Genomic DNA, 20,923 nt, shown 5'->3' with positions numbered 1-20,923 from the left:
ATGGTGCATTGGGAAGTTGGCTAACAAATGTTTTACTCTGCTTAAACTTATTTTCAATGTAATAAACACCATAGAATTGGCAAGTGCATCTATTTAAAAGTACCCCCATTTATTTTACTTTTATTTTTACTTTTTATTTTTGGGTACATGGTCCGGGAATCAAACCCAGGTCTCCCACATGGAAGATGAGCATTCTACCATTGAACCGCCCATGCACCCAATTTTATAATATCTTTTAGCATCACAAATTCCATGGCACCAAAGCCCAAATAAACTTTGAAGCTTTGGTGAATCGTTAACCTTCTTTGGGCAGGTTTTGCCAGAAGCAAAAACAAAAAATAAAAACCAAAGATGACAATAGGGTCCAGCTCTAAAATACTGTAATTCTGAACCAAAACTTTAATTTTAAAGTTCATTTTTAATTGATTCCAAAACTGTATTCACTTTGTGAACAAGCACATTTGACTATGGTTTAGTTTAAGCCCAATAGCCATCATCCATGGTTGATATTATAGTAGGTTGTGGTGAATTTAATACTTTAGGGTTTCTGTCCCTTACACCAGTTGGCAGATGGCTTCTGGCTGGTGACTTCTGCAACAGTGCCAATGTAATGATAAGCAGAAAGTTGAATCATTACATGCTTAGTGTTTGTGACTGCCGAAAGCTATGTTTTTCTGCCTCAAGGCCTTTTCCTCTTTCTTATCACCTGGCAAACCTCCACTTATCTGGAATTCAATTTCACGACACTCAGGATATCTTCAGCCCTCTTTCCATTGTGTTTTACTCTAACTATAGTGAGCATTTGTACATTGTGTGTTGTACAAGTTGTAGATGGCTGTTGGTTGCTTTGCCAAAATTTATCACCACACCATCTCTTCTCAACTGCAACAGCTGTCAGATTTTGTTTAAGGACCCATAAATTCTTGCTAAGGCTGTCTTTATCCAGCCTAAGCTCGAGGCTGGGGCTGGTGTTTGACCTTATGTTAAGGGCTGGATATAAGCCAGTTGATTCAAAGTGGATTCTAGGGACAATTGCCAGGATTTCTTTCCGGTTGGATGTGACCAAGGAAACAAGTTGCTTCAGGAGCCACTGGCAACCATTCTGAGACCAGCAGTGCAGTCAGCCTTAGGATGAAGCTCACATCAAGTCAGGCAGCAGAGCAAGACAGAAAGAAAAGATTTCTTGAAAATAGTGTGAGGCACAGGATCAGCTCTCTTGAAGCCGGCCTCACTACTGCATTTTTATGTTACAATCACCAACACATTTCCTTTATTGCAAGAGTTGGTTTGAGTCATGGTTTCTGTTATTACCTGCCCCTGTTATGGCAGAACAAGAGTCACACTGCCTTGGGACTGAGGGCTCACTTATCCAATTCTCTTGGGTTACAAACTCCTTGAGTTCAAGGATTATGATTTTTCATTTTTGTAATCTCATCACCTTTAGCAGAGTACCTGACACATAGTCTATGATCAGTAAATGTTTATCAATAAACAAAGAAGCAAATAAACCAAGTTCACCTGGATTATTCCCACCAGAGAACATTGCTTTCCAAGTATTTTGCATCTATTTCCTTGAGATCTGACTTTATTTTCCCTGCAGTTGGAGGCCCACACTGTACTGATAGCCATTTTCTATCCTAATTCAATTTCCTAAAAGCATTTTTTCCTTTTTTTATCCTCAATGAAAACAGTATTTGTCTTTCTTTCTAATTATATAAAAATGCATGCTCATTCAAAAAATTCAAATGAAAAAATTAAAATTCAGCCTTATGAGACAAGAATTTCTATGCCTGCTTTATAGATAAGGAAAACAAAGTTTCAAGATTTGATAATAGGTGATACTTCCGAAGATGCATTTTTCCTTCCCACCTAGAAAAGTATTTTGTGAAAATGAGAGTAACAGAAACAAAAACAGAAGCAAAATCCACACTGTTAATTGCATGATCACTTTCATTGCATTAAAAAAATTACAAACCTAAAGTTTCCTAATAATTACTGAGGTTTTCTGCCTAGTACTCCCGGAGTTTCTTTAGGTGGGCCTTTGTCTCTAACACAGCACAAGATGTAAAGGTGTTATTGGAGGAATGAGGCACTGGACAGAAAAGAGGCTGTCAGAATGGCAGAAGGCAACATAAAGCCATTGATTGCCACCTCTGTCTTTCAGGACAGCCTGCAAGGCAGGGTTCCATGCTGAAGCTGCAGGCAGCCTTCTAGTAGATAGACCCCAGCCACAATTTAAAACTGGAGAAAAGAAAAGGGCACCTGAAATTAGCAATGGTTTTTCTGAGCAAGTATGTTTTCAAATGGCATAAAAGGCAAATAACAGAGCATTTTAATCCAGCTGACCCTAAAATCATCTTCCAAAGTCAGTCTATGCCTCTGAACTGGAAGAAAAGCCAGTGTGCACTCTTGTTTGATCAAGGTCTTGTCTATTCCAAAATGGTAGTTAAAAAGCTGTTAGTCTGAGACTTTCACAGCTTTGACCACTTTCTTGCCCAAGTGATTTCCTTTGCCTTAATGGAAAAAAGGTCAGAAGCAAAATTAACAATAAACCCCCCACAAAACCATCCCACTGGAATGTTATTACTCTGAAATATAAGTAAATACTATGAGATTCAAAATAGAGATGGCCATAAGATTTTGGGGGCTCAGGGTCCCCAGCTCTCAGCCAGCCCCTCTTCTCTTCCATAGTTTCTTCCTGCACCACAAAAGGCCAACTGGCATGTGGACATCTCAGCTCACAAGGTCAAGCTGTGTTCAACAACACCCCACTTCCTAGCCTCACCTGCAACTCCCATGCAAATAGCAATCTCTTAAGTTTTCCTCAGACCCAGGAGTGTGAATGCTCTACAATTCCTGAAAGTGGACTAAGGAATGTTTCAGGAAGGGCTTCTGGGATCTTATTTATGGTGCGTGTAGTCTAGAAGGAAGAAAGAAGATACAAACGGGCCTATCCCTTTGGCCCACAGAATCCTCTAAGGCTGGGGAAAGTTGCCCAGTACTCAGGGCGGTACTGATTCAGGGTAACTTTCAGCTTTTACCTCAAATTTGGTAGATTTACAATCTTTTTAAGTTTCATATATTTTTATACCAAATGCTTCATTTTGGGTAGAAATGAAAAGATAGTTCAGGAAAATATGACCTTAAGTGGCACAGACCAAAAACAAGAGCAAAGGAAATTCCCAACTTCATATTTTTATACCCTTTAAACTCCAACAGGGATTAAATATGTGGGAAAGGAATCAAAGTGGATAAAGGGCCGAGATCCCCAAATGGAAGCACGAAGAGCTATGAAAAGCCGACTGGATAATTCTACCGCAGGGTTTACAGTACAGATTCTGGAATTAGACAGGCTTGGGTTCAAATGCTAGCAATGCCATATACCAATTTAAATTAGTAGTATTCAAATTAATTTTCCCCTAATTTTCAGTTTCTTCATTTGATAATGGGAGGCAAAACAGAACCTATCTGGGAGGGTTGTGATGAAGATTAAAAGAGTAAATGCAGATAAAACATTTAGTGCAGTGTCTGGGTCACAGGCAGTAGTTATTCTTATATTCAGATACTTCAGTACAGTGCAAGGGTTGGAATTATTGACCTAATCATTATTTAGCATATAATTTGGAAAGTTAAGTTACATTTATTTGCCACCAGTTTATTTCCATTCTCTGAAAATTTGAAGTCAGTAACTACATAAGGTCTTTGGAATTATTTAAATAATTCTATGAACTAGTTAAAAAACAAATGGGAAGGTAATAACTGTCTCTACAAGGCTTCTAAAACAAAAACAATTAAACAGTATTATCTAACTATAAGATAGATAATTTTTCCTGATACCAAAGAAAATTTTATAATATTCCTGTTTATCACATAGATATTTTAAAAACAAATGGATGTCAGGATGAGTTAAAGTACTTTACAAAGTACAACAACAACAACAAAAAAACATTAATGACTGCTTTTTATCGAGTTCCCCTCTGGGCCAAACAAGGTACCATTTGCTTTACATACAGCATCTATCTGATTTAATCCTCCTAGCTCCCCTCCTCTCATTTTACAGCTAAAAGTGAGGTGCAGAGGATAACACTGGGTGGGTGTAAAACAGGGAGAAACCTAAGTATGTGTCATTTGCACCGTGCCAGAGCCAGGTTTCTGGAAGAATTCTTTTATACCTCTCTCTTTGCCACCCTTTGCCAACCTCTCTCAAAGGAAATTTTATGTGCCATATAGGCAAATGTTAATGCCTCTTTGGTTTTTAATCCTTTTTAGAGAGATATGTTGTGTGTGTGTGTGTGTGTGTGTGTGTGTGTGTGTGTGTGTGTATACTTGATTAGAGAATTCTTGCCACAGTTCATTATTTGTCTTGCTGTAAATTTAATTGGGAATAACTCATGCTAAATTTGCTTTTGTTGCTATAAATAGAACTTATTCTCAGTGGGTGGAGCAGATGGAAAAATCACCACAAAATGAGAAGAAACTCATTTTACTGAGATACTTCATAAAATCATACTAAATATAAAACCTGATACTTTTACAAAATAAACCGTGGGCTCTGGCGTGCAATTTTTTTAAAATGTGGTACAATATAATTCAATGTATAATATGTCTCAAAGGTACTTTACAGCTGTATTGTTCTTGGCATTTAGACATATTAACACTTTTAGGAAAGCATGGGCTTACCGGACCATCAAATACAAATTCATTTCTACCTGAAATGATTTCCCAAATTTAACTTTAGTCGTTATTGCTGTAGCCCAGAGGCTTTGAGTTGAATATAAGACAAAAAGATATTTTACAGACCCCTCGTGGAGTAACCGCCTGCAGATTAAAAAACCAAGTCTCATGTTACAGGCTCCTAAGCACCAACCACAATATGTCACTCCTATGTTCTTTTAAGCAGAACTTATTCAGAGAAACAGAAAATATGGAAGAGTTATTTAAGGGCAAAAGATGTATGCCCCCCCCCCCCCCCAAATTGTGCTCTTGGAAACATATATTCCATATTCCCAATTGCAAAGTTTTTGGTGCAATCAAAAAAGTATACTAGGAAAGGTGAATTAACTTTATTGGAGGTATGAGAATATTTATCAGGAAAAAAGCAAGCAGCAACCTATTTATATATTGCAACTCCCCAGTGGGGTGGGGATGGGGAAATGCTTGTATTACCTCAAAGAGATGCTAAAATGAGTTGCTTTCCTTGTGGATAAAGGGAATGTTTCTGTCAGATCTACAGGTTCTACATCTAAAGAGCAACAGTTTACAAGGTATACACTTTGGACAGATAAATAGTTGAAGACAGGAGCTTCTTACCAGAATAAATAAATAAATAAATAAATAAATAAATAAATAAATAAATAAATAAATAGATAGATAGATAATAAATAAATAGCAAATGTCAACAAGCCAGATGCACTTGAAATATTCAGAAAAATAACCTTGCTATTTCTCTCCATATACAATATGCCATCTGACACCACAGTTAAATACATTACTGCAATAGAAAGTACGTCAAGCCGCTGGTTTCCGTGAGATTTGGACAGAGGCAATACAACACAGCACGAAGGAGTCCAGAAAGCTAAAGTGTCAGCTTCTCTTTCCTTTCGAGGAGGAGCTGACTTTCTACAGTGAGCTGACAGGAGTTTTATAGCTCTACCTGCCTGGAGTACACCCAGATGGGGGTCACAATGCAGCTTCAGGTAATTGAAAAAGGGGAGAGGAAACTACAGTAAACATCCACAAGTTATTGCAAAAACAAGTTATGCCTTCTGCAATTGTCTGTCCTGCGGCTGTGTTATACAGCTCTTTCTATACGGATCTCGTCTTTTATTTTGCTCCCTCTCGCACATCATCAACAGGCATGCCAAATGAAAAGCTCATCGGATTCTGATCCCATCCCGACAAAATGCAGGGACTACCACCATACTGAGTTTCACAATAATCTTCACAATGCCAATTATTCACAGCCCCTCAGTTCTGCTCACACAAAAGATTGCAATTTGAATCTTGCCTTGCACAGGTTCAGCCGTGTTAGAGCTGGTTACCAGGCAAACGATCTGTTTCAAGATTTTACCGATTGCTGAAGAGGGTGGAGGGTGGGGAGTGGGGGGAGGATGGACAAATCACCCGTACATACCTCCTCTTGGCAGCTAAGAAAAACAATTTCATGACAAAGAGACTTGTTCTTTGCAAAGCTCACCCAGAAATGAAACTGACAGAATGAAACCTGAGAAACTTTAGTAATCAAAGAAAGCAACCTTCCAAGGATCAGGGTGAATAATTGATTTGTCGGATTCTGTTTCATCTTTTAAGCTATTTTCTCATTAAAGGGAAATTGTGCAATTTGTCAGAAGCCCAAACACTGACACACACTTCTGACAGCAAGTGCATATTCCAAACTACAGCTACATTTGCCAAGCTTATTCAACAACAACAATTAGCTGCAAAGCCAGGGAACTTACCGAGCACAAAATTATTGGAACAAAGCAGGGAGGAGGCAGGAGGCACCAAAGGCAGCTTCTCCGTCTCCTTGGTGCCAGGTTCTCTTGTCTGCCGTCCGGTTCACACTTGTCTTTATAACTAAGACGCCAACAGAACTCACTAGCAGAACCTGATGAATTATAAAACAGCCCCTCCTAGATGCTCATATTTTATATTGCTGGGGGTGACCATGCAGTATCCTCACTCCCTGGGTACATATATTTCCTTGTAACTCATCCTGATAAATATATCAACCTCAGAAGCAGTGACAGTAATTGGTATTTGGGATGTACCAGAATTAACCAATAAGATGCTTTCCCACCATCAGCACCACACCCCCATCTTCCACTTATGTTCCCCCACACCTTGTTAAGGTGGATCCACCCAAACTGGTGGGGAGTTGGCAAAGATGGCAAAATGTGGAGAAAACACCCCGCATCTCAACTGCAAACAGAGTGGGGTATAATTACTTGGGATTAATTCTCAAAATGGTTCCATAACGATCAAACTCTCCTATTTGCATAGCATGTCACATTGTACCTAACAAATTTCACTCTCACCAAGCCTCTCAGCAACCAGGAAAGGTATTACTAGCCCTATGTACAGATGGGCCACCAGAGCTCAGAGAGGTTAGTGACTTTGTCTAGTGTTCACCAAAGTTAAAATATGCAAGGAGCCCTAGAGATTAGGAAGTCCAACCTGCTCACTGTGTAGATGACAAACCCATGGCAAAAAGGATAAAATGACTTGCTCAGGACACACAGTTGCTAAGTTTAATTTGAGCAGGTTTTCTGACATTAAGCACAGTGTCTTTCTATCCTGCCAAGCTGCCTGGGAAGAAATGCAGAAATCGAAAACACTTTGGAGGGTAGTGCCTCAGTGTTTGTTTCCTTTCTAAAAAGGTCAGTGCAACATATCCGGGTTCACTGAATATTGGCACTGTAAACCATATTCTGAATAACAATGGAGATTATCTACTGAGTACTTAATATTTGCCAGGTGGAGGTTCTAAGTGCTTTACACATATTGACTCATTTAGTCTTCAACCTATCCCTATGAGGTAGGTACTATCACCTCCAAAATGTGATAGTATCTGTGACAGCAGATGAAGAAGCTGAGATTCAGAGTTAACTACTCTGCACAGCAACTGCTAAGCGGCAGAGCTGACAATGTGACCCTAGGCAACCTGGCTTCAGAGCTCAAACTCAGAAACATATGTCATCTTATCCCAAGCAGTATTTCCACATTAAACTGTTATAGGAAGATGAGCAAGAGAACAATTTTATTTACTATGGGCCTTTAATAGAAGTTATAGAAAGAACATAAGTTTTGGAATCAAAGGAACTTGTGTTTAAACCATGACTTTACCAGTCATTTATTCTAAGATGGGTTTCTAAACTGGCAAGAAAAACCAGGTATAAACACCATGTGAAGCAAAGAATAGAGGACAATCACAATTATAAGACCAATAGTCACTTCCTATTTGTCTGTATGTGGGTTATCAACATAGTACCTAAGCTGGAACCGTCTATCCATAATCCTTTGACCTACCATGATCCAAAAAATTTCCCACCAGGGCCAATTCTTCCTAGGCCATGCTTATCTTGAGCAGCCTCTCCTCCTTACCTGGCTCTTCCACCACTATGCCATCCTTTTTGAAAAATTAATGTAGATGAGTCTTTATATTTATAACATTGCACTGTTCCCTAGCAAAGGATAATCATAACTTACCGTATATTCCATCAGATAACCACCTGTGTTATGTATCAGTTACTCCCAGACATAATGAGTTATGTGGAACCTTGAGGCTATATTAATAATTTGCTTATATTAGTGATGATGCTAATATTTAACGAGCACTTATTATGGGTAGTGACATTCTAAGAGTTTACTTATATTTCTCATTTAACCCTCAGAACAACCTTAAGAAATGAGCTGTACTATTATTTTTACTTTACGGATGAGGACTGCAGCCAGAATGGTTAGGTGACCTCCTAGCAAATGGCACATTTCAAAATAATGTCTGAGATCTAACACTGCAGAGTCTGCGCTCTCAACTATATCATTCATTGCTGCTAGGAAATTGAGGCAACGATTAATGTAAAATAGCAGTGTCTGTTCTCATTGTTTTTACTTTTTCACGTACCATTTTCTCTTAAACTGACTTCAATCAGGCTTCACCTTCACCATACCATTAAATCTGTCCTTATCAAGATAAAGAATGATATCCTCACTGTCAAAACCAATGGCAAATTCATAGTCCTCGGTTTCCTCAACTTCTCCCTGGCATTTGAAAGAATTAATTATAATCCCCTTGAATTGATCACTTTCTTCACTTGATTTCTGAGACCACCTCCTTGGTTTCTTTCCTAGTTTACTAATCCATCCTTCTAAGTCTTTGCTATTTCCTTCTCTACTTCCTGATCTTTCAGATTTAGAGTGTTCAAGGGCTCATCATTAGACCTACCTAGTTATATTCATTCCCTTCTTATCAATTAAAGACTACACATGCAGATCTCCAATCCCAATCTGTGCCCTAAACTCCAGAATTTTATACCCATTTGCAAATCACATCTAGGCATCTCTTCTTTATTGTGTAATTAGCTTTTCATATTTAACATACCAAAATCAAACTCCCGGTTCATCCTCCACATCTATTCTGATCCCAGAATGTATGATTTCAATAAATGACATAATCAGTCATCTAGTTACTCTGGTCAAAAACCTGGGAGATATCCTTGACGCTTCTTTTTAGCTTACACGCACATTTTATCTAGCAGCAAATCCTGTTAGCTCTGTCTTCAAAATATATCCTGAATCTGACCACTTTTATCTATCTCCACGCTTACCGCCCAAATTTATACCACTGTAATCTCTCATCTGGATTTCTGCAATAGCCTCCTAACTGGCTTTGCTTCTACTCTTGCCCTGCTACAACCCATTGTGTACACGGCAGCCAGAATGATTCTTTTATAAGGAAAGTCAGAGCCTACATTTGCTCCTTTGCAAATGAATTCAAAGTCCTCTCTTCACTACTTCTTAGTTATATACTGTCAGAGAAGTTAATATCCCTAATTCATAATTTCCTCAATTATATATTTTCTTTAATTAATAAATAAAGCAAAAACAAGCTCGTGTTGCTCTGGAACTTTCCGGGTACTGTTTATAATGTATTTATCCTCTCCTATATATGACTGTGATACAACAATTCCACCAGGTTGGTCAACCAGATATTACCCTCATTTGACACATGAGGGAACCACAGTTCAGAAAGGCTGAGTAACTTGCCCCAGGATTCACAGCTTCTAGTCAGGAGGGCCAGGATTTAAACCAAGAGCTGCGTGATTTCAAAGCCATACACAACAGCAGTGGTTTCTAAACGTTAGTCCCAGACCTACGTTGGTTCAGGGCGGAATGAGAAAAGTAAGCAGAACACACCGATTCTTATGCTAAGATTATATGTTCTTCAAATGTTTTTTCTTTTCTTTTTTGCTTCCTACTATTTTTGTTAAGTTGTCCTTTTACTTCTGAAATAATGGTGGAATTTTAGTTTCATAGGCTGCTAAAAGGAGATGCCACAAAATAGGGTGGCTCAAATAATGGCAATTTATTTGCTCACAATTTGAAGCTTGGAAAATATTCAAAACAAGTCATCATCAAGGCAATGCTTTCTTCCCAAGGAATGGATGCTGGTGATTCTTGGCTCTTCTGACACATGGCAAGGTACATGGTAGCATCTGCTGGTCTCTCTCTTTTCTTATGGGTTTCTTTGCTTTCAGCTTTGTGCTTTTGTTGCTTTCTCTCTTTCTCTCTCTCTCTCTAGTCATTCCGTATATAAAGGACTGTAGTAATAGGATTAAGATTCATCCTGAATGAGGTGGGTCACTTCTTTACTGAAGAAGCCTGATCAAATATCCTACTTACAATGGGTTCACACCTACAGGAATGGATTAGATTTAAGAACATGTTTTTCTGGGGTACATACAGCTTCAAACCACCACAGGTGAGAACAGAAATAGCTGCGTTGATTTCTCATTTTTTTCTTTTGCTCTATATTTTTAATGAATCTCATTTTATGAGCAAGTTAAAAAGCTGGCAATCCTGTTGATCTATAAATGTTTGGTTTGAAATGTTTCTGGTCTATGAAATGTAAAAGCCTGGGAACAACTGCTCTAATCCTATCCCCCTCATGAAACAAGACCTAGAAAACTCTTCACACATGCCTACATTTGGTGGTGGGATGAAGAAAGCTATCTCAGTCAACTGAAAAAGCCCTTGCTCATATATAAAATTTCCGTGCTAATGTGCATAATCCCTGGTTTAATTTATTAATCTGGGAAAATCCCATACAGCAAATTTATATAACTGAATTTAACAATAGTCACTCAGACTTTTCCTGTCTTTCCTGCATTTCTTTTATTAAGTTGGAATTAATGAGGATTTCCTATTTTTCAGTAAAATTTTGACTTGCTTTTGACTTAATCCATTTTCTTTGGGGATCCTGATTTACAGGTTTGTGCAAATGTCTGAGGATTAAATGAGATCACCTCAGTTACAAATCTAGAACATCACAAGAATTCTCTAAATGTTAGTTCCCTTCAAAGAATGAGGCAACTTTCTGCATCCAGGAGAGAAATGACTTCAGGACAAAAAGAAATTTAGAGTAACCTGATAATTTGGCAAGACTGGCCAGCCTGGAGAACGGTAATGAACTTTAACCTTTTCTGGTGTATTTAATGATCTATAAGACAGTTTGTAGAAATTATAGCAGTCTATTTTAATAAATTCATGTCCATGAATATGTATGTACATATATATGTATACCCATAAACATTTGTATTTATATACATGACATATAGGAATAAATCATAAGCATCACAAATATAAATTTGACTGAAATGAGCATGTGTACTATCATCAGTTTCTCAGAAACCCAGAAGAAATAGAGCCATAAATATACATATAAACTTTGCTTTCTTTGATTTACCATTATCTTAGTCCCCTAGAGTCTAATTTATGCCCACAAGTTTATCCTGTCCTGGAAAATCTTAGTAAAGATAAATTTCAACCCATATTTTTGTCAGTTATCTCACACTCCAAGTTAGTGAAGGAGAAAGTCTTTTATTTCATGAGTACTTGTGGGGGGCGTATGTCCCAGGTACTGTACTATCATGTTGAATACCATAAGAACAATGCCATCCAGCAGGATTTCCTGCCTCCAAAGGGCCTCTTAGTACAGGGAGTAACAAGTAGATAAAACCTAATCACAAAGGTGTACAGCATATTTTATAAGGACTCTCATTAAGGCTATAGAAACCACTGGCACCCAACATTGTCTGGAGTTTGGGGTCAAGAAGTCTTCCTGGAAGGGATGATGTCTGAAATGTGACTTGAGAGATGAGCAGCAGATGAGTGATCATGGAACTCTGTGGGAGCACATGGAATTTTATCCATTAAGCCCTCAATGGCCCAAGTGTATGTGTTAGAAAGAAGACTAACTTCAGAGTTCAGAAATATCAAGGAATAATCATCCCTTTTCCATGAAAGACTTTAATGCAAAAAAGGTTGAAGTAGAAAACATCATGCTTTAGAGTCAGACAGCCCTGGTTCATTCAAGCTGATCTTTGAAAGTTGTTTAACTTTTCTGAATTGACCTTCAGTTCCTTATCTGTAAAATGGGGATATTAGTACCTATCTCATATGGCTGTTGTGTTATTACGAAATAAAAAATGTTAACAGTCTTGTTTTCTGCCTGGCATCAAACAGACACTAGAGTAAATTTCAGTTAGTACCTATCTCATATGGCTGTTGTGTTATTATGAAATAAAAAATGTTAACAGCCTTGTTTCCTGCCTGGCATCAAATAGACACCAGAGTAAATATCAATTATGTCCTGAAAGCATTTGTAACATTGTGAACAAGAACTTAAATCACTCATGCCAATTCTTGCTTCCTGTTGGAATATATTTATATATGTGCTTCGCGTCTAGACCAGTGGTCTCAAAATTTTGGTTGCTGACATCATCATTTACAAAAATTCTGGGCACAAAGTTTCATTATCAGAATATTTACGTATTTGCAAATTATAGGATATATAACCATATTCCTGTGACACAGTCTGTGCATTATAAAACCTATGTCAAAACAGAAATTTAAAGGATGAGATGAAGAATTAATATAAAGAGAAGATCTATCATCTTGCATATCCTCTGGGTACAAATACCCACTTTAGAGACTGCTGAGAACTCCGAGAAAGAAAAGACCTCATCTCATCCATTCATGGAGCACCTAGCAGCACATACCATGTACCAAAGAAATGTCTTTGGAATTTGAAGAGGGAGCACTGGAACATTAGGAAAAAAACAAAAGCTGGGTGGTCCATTAATGCCACTAAACTATCCAAACTAGGTTTTATTTTTAATTGTAATATATAGTTTAATTGTAATAAAGGTTAATATCATAAACCTGTTATGGAACCAAAATTCAACTACCTCCCTCTCAAGGGTCAATAGAAAGTAGAGCATGAATAGAGGTTATCAAATACATTTTAGCCTGTGTCGGGAGTCTGCCAACCATGGTCCACAGATCAAATCTGGCTCACTGTCTGTTTTTGTATGGTCTATGAGCCAAGAATAGTTTTCACAGTTTAACCGGCTAAAACAAATCAAAAGAAGAATATTTTGTGATGCATGAAAATTATATGAAATTCAAATTTCAGTGTCTATTTGTAAAGTTTTATTGGAATACAGCCAGGCCCACTCATTTATGTATTGTCTATGGCTGTTTTTGTGTTACAATAGCAGAGATGAATAACTGTAATAGAGACTGTATGGCCCATAAGGCCTAAAATATTAAATATCTGGCCTTTTATGAAAAAGTTTGTCTACCCTTAGTATATGTAAATGGAGACTCCTGGAATTGTGTAGGTCACAGCCTGCATTGTTGCAAATCATGGTCCAATAATAATCCTATAAGGGAATGGAGGTTTAAAGAGGTTAAGTCATTTGTCCATGCAGTTAGATAAATGGGAGAACCATAGGTTTTTAGGACCAATTTTTAAGGCTGAAATATTTTCTTGATCTTGCCTAGATTTCAGGCCCCTTTTTTCTTGATGTTTGCTTCTGGCTATATGACTTATAGCCAGTACCCACATTATAATTTTTCCACTGCCTCCACTATTTTCTCTGTGATCTCTCATGTCTAAATTCCATTAATGTTGTAGTTAAAGGGCAGGGTAGGTTTGGGAATGGCTCAGTGGAACAAAAGCAGAATTCACTTATTCACACCAACTTTTAGTCTACCTCCCTGAATCTCTCAAATACAACTTGGCCCAAGAGTACGAGGCTCTGCCATCTCTGGCTCAGCTGAAAGTGATGAAAAGGACATATGATGGAATGCTGGAAACCTCATTACTGGCTCTTTGCCTACAGAAACTCAGCCAGTTTATCTTCTTTCCCAAGGTACTTCAAATTTATACTGGTTCAGCTGGTTCTTTCCAGATGCTTATAACAAGCTGAGATCAGGAGCCGATAGATGAGACCCTGCCTATCCTTTTCTGTCCTGGAATATTTACCCTTTTTTCCTAACCTTCAATGTACTAGACCCTCCTAGGGCATCAGTCACTCCTAGCTTGTAATCTGGATACTGCAAACAGCAAGTTACAATAATTTCTTCCAGGACAGGATTCAGGAGGTCCAAACATATTAACATAATTTCCGTGACTGTCTTATTACAGTCACAATTTCACTTCTAAGCAAGAACTAACACTGGCAGGGCATCAACTATGTAAGATTGTGGGAGCAGCTTTTACATATGCTAGTCTTATTTAATCCTCACAGCAAACAAGGATTCATTGTTCCCATTTTGCAAATGAAGACACTGAGACTCCAAGAGAAATTAAGGAGTTTGCACTTTCATGCACCTGCTAAGTGGTACATCTGGGTTTCAAACCTTGGGCTCTCTGACTCCAAATGCCTGTCCTTTTAGTAAAGGAGCCTGCCATAAAGAAGGCATATCACAATGCTGTACATTTAAGAAAGAATGCAAACAACCTTCCCCACCTCCCCAACCCCCAATGGCATGATTATTCCTTATAATTGGGCATTTGTACAACATAACAGAGTCAAAGATGAGCAGATTTGCTTATTAGCAAATCATTTAAACATGATCCTCTGCAAAATCATCTGGAAAATAGGAATAATAACATGTTACTTAGAGTGTTGTTGTGAAAATAACTTAAAAGAACATAGGTATTCCACTTATACGAAATATACAGAATGGTCAAATCCATAAGACAGAAATTAAATTGGTGGTTGCCTAGGGTTGGTAGGGAAAGAGAGGGTTGGAAGGAAAAGGGGAGTGATTGAGAATGGGTATGGAGTCCCTATTTGGAATAATAAAGATGTTCCAAAGTTGATTGTGGTGATGGTTGCACAAGTCTGTGAATAAACTAAAACCCATTTTAATTATATGCTTTAAATGGCTGAAATATATGATAAGCAAAATGTATCTCAATAAAGCTATTAATAATAAAAAGTAATGTAGGCAAAGTACTTAGCCTGGCACAAAGCAAGTGCTTTCTAAATATTAGCTTTCATCACTTTTGTTTTGAGGCAGATTCACTAAATGGATTTACTTCTTCTCCCTGAGCACAAAACAAGACACCACTCTGGAAGTTAGCTGCAGTGTGTGTCTGAGTTCTGGCCAAGGGAATGTGAATTCTAGCCAATGGAATGGAATGGGCCTGCCCCATAGAAACATTTCCCTCACAGACCTGCATGCTCTTCCCCTTCCACCAGTTTGATGCAAATGAATTTCACGGCCTTGGAAGCCAGAGTTGAAGATGGAGTTGCCACAGCTTGGAAAGTGTCAAAGTCCCTGAATCACTGCCCAGAGGGGAGTTGCTCACTGGCCTGGAAGATCAACTTTGGGCTTTTTGAGAATGAAAGTAAACTTAATTCTGTTTAAATCATTATTCATTTTGGTATTTGTCTCTAACAACAGTTAACATTATCTTATTATTGTTACAGTTTTAATCCTTCCAAAATAGGAGAAACCTCAGCCTTATAGCCTTAAGATTGAAACAGGCAGACTGCACTGGCTGACCACACCAGGTCAGAGGATCCAAGTGCATACAGGAAAGGTTGTCTGACAAATCCACCCAGTTTATTGGCTGTCAGATAGTCACTAGGCAGTCTGTGGAAGGCAAACAGCTTCTCATTAGCTTCCCCAACTTGGGGCAAGTTGAGTCCTTGTCTTGCCCTCTAGTCCCTTCTGGAAGAGCCAAAGGAACAGCAGGCAACATGCAAACAAACCATGAGCAGCAGCAGGGTTTGGAAAAAGAGGAGCATAAATGCAGGCAGCTCTGTGTGAGCTACCCCATGCTTCTCTCTTGCTGTCCTTCACGGAGGACACCAAACCCTGCCCTCTTCCCCTCTTATAAAAGGGAAACAATACAATCAAAGATGTGACCCAATCAGATTATGTGCCATTCTTGCCCAGTGCTTTCTAAAGCAATACCCTTCATTCTCTAAATGTGGAATGCAAAGAGAGCTATGAGCTCTCCTGGTAAATAATGCTAAAATATTTGATTGTTCTTCTCTCCCTTTCAGAGGGTTCTCTGTCAAAAGGAAAAGGTCAAAGTTAGGCTTTAGAAAGGTGAGCAGAGGATATTCAGCCACAACCAAAAGGTGACTAAACTGAAAGGGCAAAACCACTGGGTGGGGTCTCAAGTTTATGAGCCCCTTCCTCAAGCAAGTCTGTCAAATGGGACCAACAATGCCTTCCCTGTCTTTCTCACATGTAAGGTGGAAGTGCATTCTGATGTCATAAAAATAGCTAATGGTTCCCAAATATTTACTGAGAAGTATTGCTTTGCATAGCTCACATAATCTTCTCAACAAGCTTACTACATAAGTGCTTTTATTAGCTCCACTTAAAACATAAGGAAACTAAGTCTCAGAGAGGTCAAATAAACCAACATCCCCATGATCATGCATCTGGTAAGCAGCAGAGCTGAGACCTAACTCAGACCTGATGGATGCCAAAAGCCCCCATTTCTAACCAGCATAGGCTTCATAACTCTCAACATATGAAATGCATCATCAAAGTGAATGACTCTTCTGTTGGAAAATTCAGGATGCCCAAAGCCAAAATGCCTACCCTGGGCCATTACACAGGCAGGACATCTCCTACGGCTGCCTGCGTTCAGGCCCAAGAGAACAGTGCAATGGGTAGGAACTGGGAAGAATAAAGGCTACTGCACTGGGCCCCAGAGACTTACTTGTCTGAACATGATTCATAAAGTCATTCACACACTCAGACCTCACAGGTTTTGAATATCAGATCATCGCAGGTAGAGATGTGAAATCTCTGATAGAAAGCACAGCTTTTTGCTGAAAATAGCTTCCGTTGCCCAGCAGAAAATCATAAAGAAAGAAAAAAAGCATCTGAATTCTTCTCTGTTTCCTGTTTGTCAGGAGGTTTTCCTTCCACCTCACTGTTTCATTTTTTCCCCCGAGTTTCTTCTTTGCATGCTCTATTTAAACCAGATGGAGTCTTAGCATTTTAAGCTACTTTGGAAGCATAGGGACTCACATCATAAATAAATAAACAAATGAGCAATTCTGCAATTGGTAAGTCAGGCAGGGATGAGTTTAACAAGTGAGCTGGAAAAGTAGCTGAAAAGCTACTCCAACTGAAAGATGTGAATGTGATCTAAGTTCTCTTCACTTAACAGGTTCCCCTCCTGACTTTTCATGGTAAACCAGGGCACTGGAGTAAAGCAGTGAGGAGGCAGTTACAAAGGGCCCCACAGAAAATATCCAGGGGCCCTCTGGCTACTGTGTCACCAATATGCTGATACCTTACCACCCATGCTTGCTGTGAAATATTTGTTCCCCACCTATAAAAGCAAGAGATTTTCAAGTGATGGTGCTTCTTTAAATATATTCTCCTTTCTTGGAGTCTTACATAATTCAACTATCATTCCATGTGAGGCTAATTTAAAGGGAACAATAAGCTGAGTTAATTCACTGTGAAGGGTTATGGAAGTTATATATTTATTCCAGAGAGTCAGCAGGAATGTAAAGGTGTGTCTATTACATGCCTGACCTAATGCTAGGTTCTGGGAATACAAACATGAATCAAATCCAGCCCCTGCTCTTAAGGAGTTCATGATGTCCTAGGAGAGAGATGTATTAAAAAACTTAAGTGAAAAGGAGAGCTGCAGGTATTCAAAGAGAAGGAAGTGCATGCGCGATGTTTAATAATCAGTTCTAGTAAGGGAGGGAGCCTGTGTGGAGAGGGGCAGAGGCTAGAGATTGTGGTTCAGTAAAGCAGAACCCTGGAAAGATGACCAACTGTCCCCCAAGAAGAGGTTGAGGTGATGTTCTAGGCAGACAGAGCAGAAAAAATAGGGGCAAGGGCGCAGAGACAAGAAACAGCCTGAAGGTTATAGTCACTGTAGACCTTCAGCAGAGGAAAGGGCTCAGAGGGAGAAGGAAGGGAGCCTGGCCTGAGTATCAGGGGCAGATCATTTGCTGCCCCCAGGGTCATGTGACGGTATGGATTCTACCCTGTACTTGGTGAGAGCTTCTGAAAGACTTTTAACAACAGAACAGACAATTCAATTTGTACTTTAGAAGATCACCTTGGCAACCATGTGGAGGATGGACTGGAGGTGTTGAGACCGGCAGTGGAGAGAACAGTTAGGAGGTGACTGTCACAGTCCAAGTGAAAGGGATAGGCCTTGATCGTGGGTAGCAGCCAAAGGGATGTAAAGAAAGGGAATGAGGACAGATGTTAAGAAGGTAGAAATCTGGGCTGGAGACAGTGCGTCTGGGTTCTAGTCCGAGCTTCAGTTGAATATCTCTATGTGACCTTAGGCAACTCCTTTCTTTTCTGGACCCCATTTCTTAACTTGTTAGGTGACAAGGTAGCATTTTATGGCTGGAAGAGAAGGCACTTCATTCATGTATTCGGTTATTATTATTCATTCATTCAATCAGTCAGTCAGTCAGTCTGTGAAGGCACTCGTTTCTTTTGAGTTCTTGTTATGAAGAAGCACAATGGTAGTACAAAGAATCCAGCCAAGGGAACAATGAGACTTTTAGTCTATAAACATTTGTTGATCATGCTTTAGGTATAAAGTGTACAGTGGGAAATAGTAAGGATATTATGGAAACAGAAATGACCATTATATGGTCTCTGCCCTCTAGGATGAAAATGAAGTAGTCTGTGATTAATTCAGTTCACCAAATACTGATGAGTGCCTATCTGCAAGTATTATGTCTTCCACAGTGAGGCAACAAAGAGGAGTAAGACACAGTCCCTGAAATGAAGGAGCTCACAGTCACAAATGGAAAAACGAATATTGCTATAAGAGAATTAAAATGGGCGGTGGAAACACAGAGATAAGGGAATTTGTACCAAGTCAAAAATCCATCTTTGATCTTTCTCTCAACAGAGTTTAATGCTCCTGCCAATGGCCTAAAATTGCTAAGTGTATCTGTCATGAAAGCAGATGGGGGAATAGGTCATTCAATTTACTATAAGGAAAGAAGGCTCTTCCATGGGTCCTATGCTGGATGCTTAATATAAGGGCAATGTGCTTCTTGTCCTCAAAGAGACCACAGGTCAGCGTTCCCAACATTTTGGATTGTAGGGAGGAGGAGGCAGAGAGAGTGCCTTGAATGGGTACCTAGCAATAGTAGTGTTCAATAAATGATCAACTGAACTGAGCAGCATAAAACTTATTCTTATATTTAAGAACTGAAAGAAAAAGATAACTCTAAAAATAGCAACAAATACTTGACATTTAATTATCCAAAGAATACACTTAGGAAAAATTACTTTTATGTAAGAAATCATGAGTAATTAATCACACCACAGGCAAATGGTTTGTTGTAATTTTCATCCAAACAAGGTTTCTAAGCAGCAGGTCTTCATGTCCAAAATTTTGGGAAGCAGATGGCTTCTAATTTGCTTTAAGGGACTTTTAGCTGACCACATTTCATTCTTTAAACTAGGATAAGTTCTCTCCAAGAGAAATTAACTCCCAAACCCTTAAACATACGCTATTTCTAAACAGCTAATTTGGAAAGCCCATACTTAGAAATGGTCTTTCTTAGAAAGAAATGGACTGTGTTGGAGGTGGAGGGTGGTGGGGGGCAGAGAGGGGAAGAATTCCACTAGTAGCCTGAGAAAAGTTATTGACTCGGCAAACGAGACAAGAGGTATACAGCTTTGGAACAAAAAGGTGCTAAAAATTCAGGTGGGATTAAAGAAGATGCACCCAAGTTGTGAATTTTTTCCACTACAAGAGAGGCCCACAGCATTGAGAACCTAGCTGGTAAGAATTGTGACATCTAATTTTAAGTCTTTGGCCATTTCGAAGGATGTTAAAGGGCCTGGCTTGGCTCATGGACTCTGCACGCTGTTGTAGGCCAGCTGATGGGCAGTCTACTATGCTGCCTACCTCTGGGGAGAAGAAGCTCTGGGAAAACCCAAAAATTTCACGTGGGAGCTTTTAGTTACAGGCTGGCTTGGGTTGTCATCCAGCCTCTGCCACTTACCAGTCGTTACAACCTTGGAGAAGTCACTTAACCTCTTAATCCTCAATCCCATCTGTAAATGAAAACAAGAATACCTCCCTCATAAACTTGTTATGGAGAAAACATAAGATAATAAATGCAAACAGCTTGGTACAGTACCTGGCATGTAGCAAGTATAGTTATTAGTATTATAATTAGCTTTGCTAAAAGAGAAATATTCTTTCCAAAATTGGTTAAAACCCTTGTTCCAAACATTTCTCAGGCTGAAATGAAATAGATGATGGATTTGCAGAGTGGGTGTTCCATTTTAATATAATTGTGATGTGCTGAAGAACAAAGAAGAATCTTGTGTCAATCATGTACCCTTATAGTAAAATTATTTTGAGTGAACCTGGATGGTATGTCTTATGAAATAAGTACTTTAATGTCATTCATAACAAAGGTCTCATGGGTTAACATGGGTATATGATAGAAAGAACCCTAACCTAGAAGGACCTAAATTTTAATCTCACCTTTATTACTTAATGACTATATGAGCTCTGATAAAAGAAAATCTCTCTGATCCTCAGTTTCCACATCTGTAAAATGGGGATAATAATTGTACTTGCAGCCCACATCGTTATAGAAAGAATTGCATGAGATGATGATGATATTATTATTAAGATTTTTACTGAGTTTTTGCTATGTGTCAAGCACTGGCTGCCTTGACTAAGTTATCACCCTCCCTATATCCTATGTTACCTTCCAGAAGTTTGGATGTAAAGTTTTGGTCTTCAACCAAAAGTTCAGAACCAGTAGATGGAGATCGGATGAGTTGGCAAGCAGAGGGGCACTAAATAATGGCCAAAAATGTTAGTGGTTTTTGGTACTTTTGAGATAGCTAGAGCTTTGAC

General features: G+C 38.9%; 1 protein-coding gene across 16 annotated transcripts in view; it reads right to left on the bottom strand.

Annotated features, from left to right (window-relative positions):
* The window catches only part of DLG2 (discs large MAGUK scaffold protein 2), a 2,206,106-nt gene that overhangs the window by 202,108 nt on the left and 1,983,075 nt on the right, over nucleotides 1-20,923 (bottom strand). Inside the window, exon 2 of one of the 16 annotated variants that reach the window (XM_077113413.1) lies at nucleotides 20,052-20,103. The exons of 13 other annotated variants lie outside the window; for them this stretch is intronic. In XM_077113413.1, coding sequence (XP_076969528.1) covers nucleotides 20,052-20,103 — 52 coding nt within the window. Of the gene's footprint in view, nucleotides 1-6,133; nucleotides 6,217-6,458; nucleotides 6,687-20,051; nucleotides 20,104-20,923 lie in introns of those variants that run through there. 2 more of the 16 variants (XM_077113415.1, XM_077113414.1) reach the window with 2 other exon arrangements.

The sequence above is a fragment of the Tamandua tetradactyla genome, chromosome 8 (assembly GCF_023851605.1).
Source record: "Tamandua tetradactyla isolate mTamTet1 chromosome 8, mTamTet1.pri, whole genome shotgun sequence".
Lineage (NCBI taxonomy): Eukaryota > Metazoa > Chordata > Mammalia > Pilosa > Myrmecophagidae > Tamandua > Tamandua tetradactyla.
Note: the sequence above shows the minus strand (reverse complement) of the source record. Positions and strands in the feature narration are given on the sequence as shown.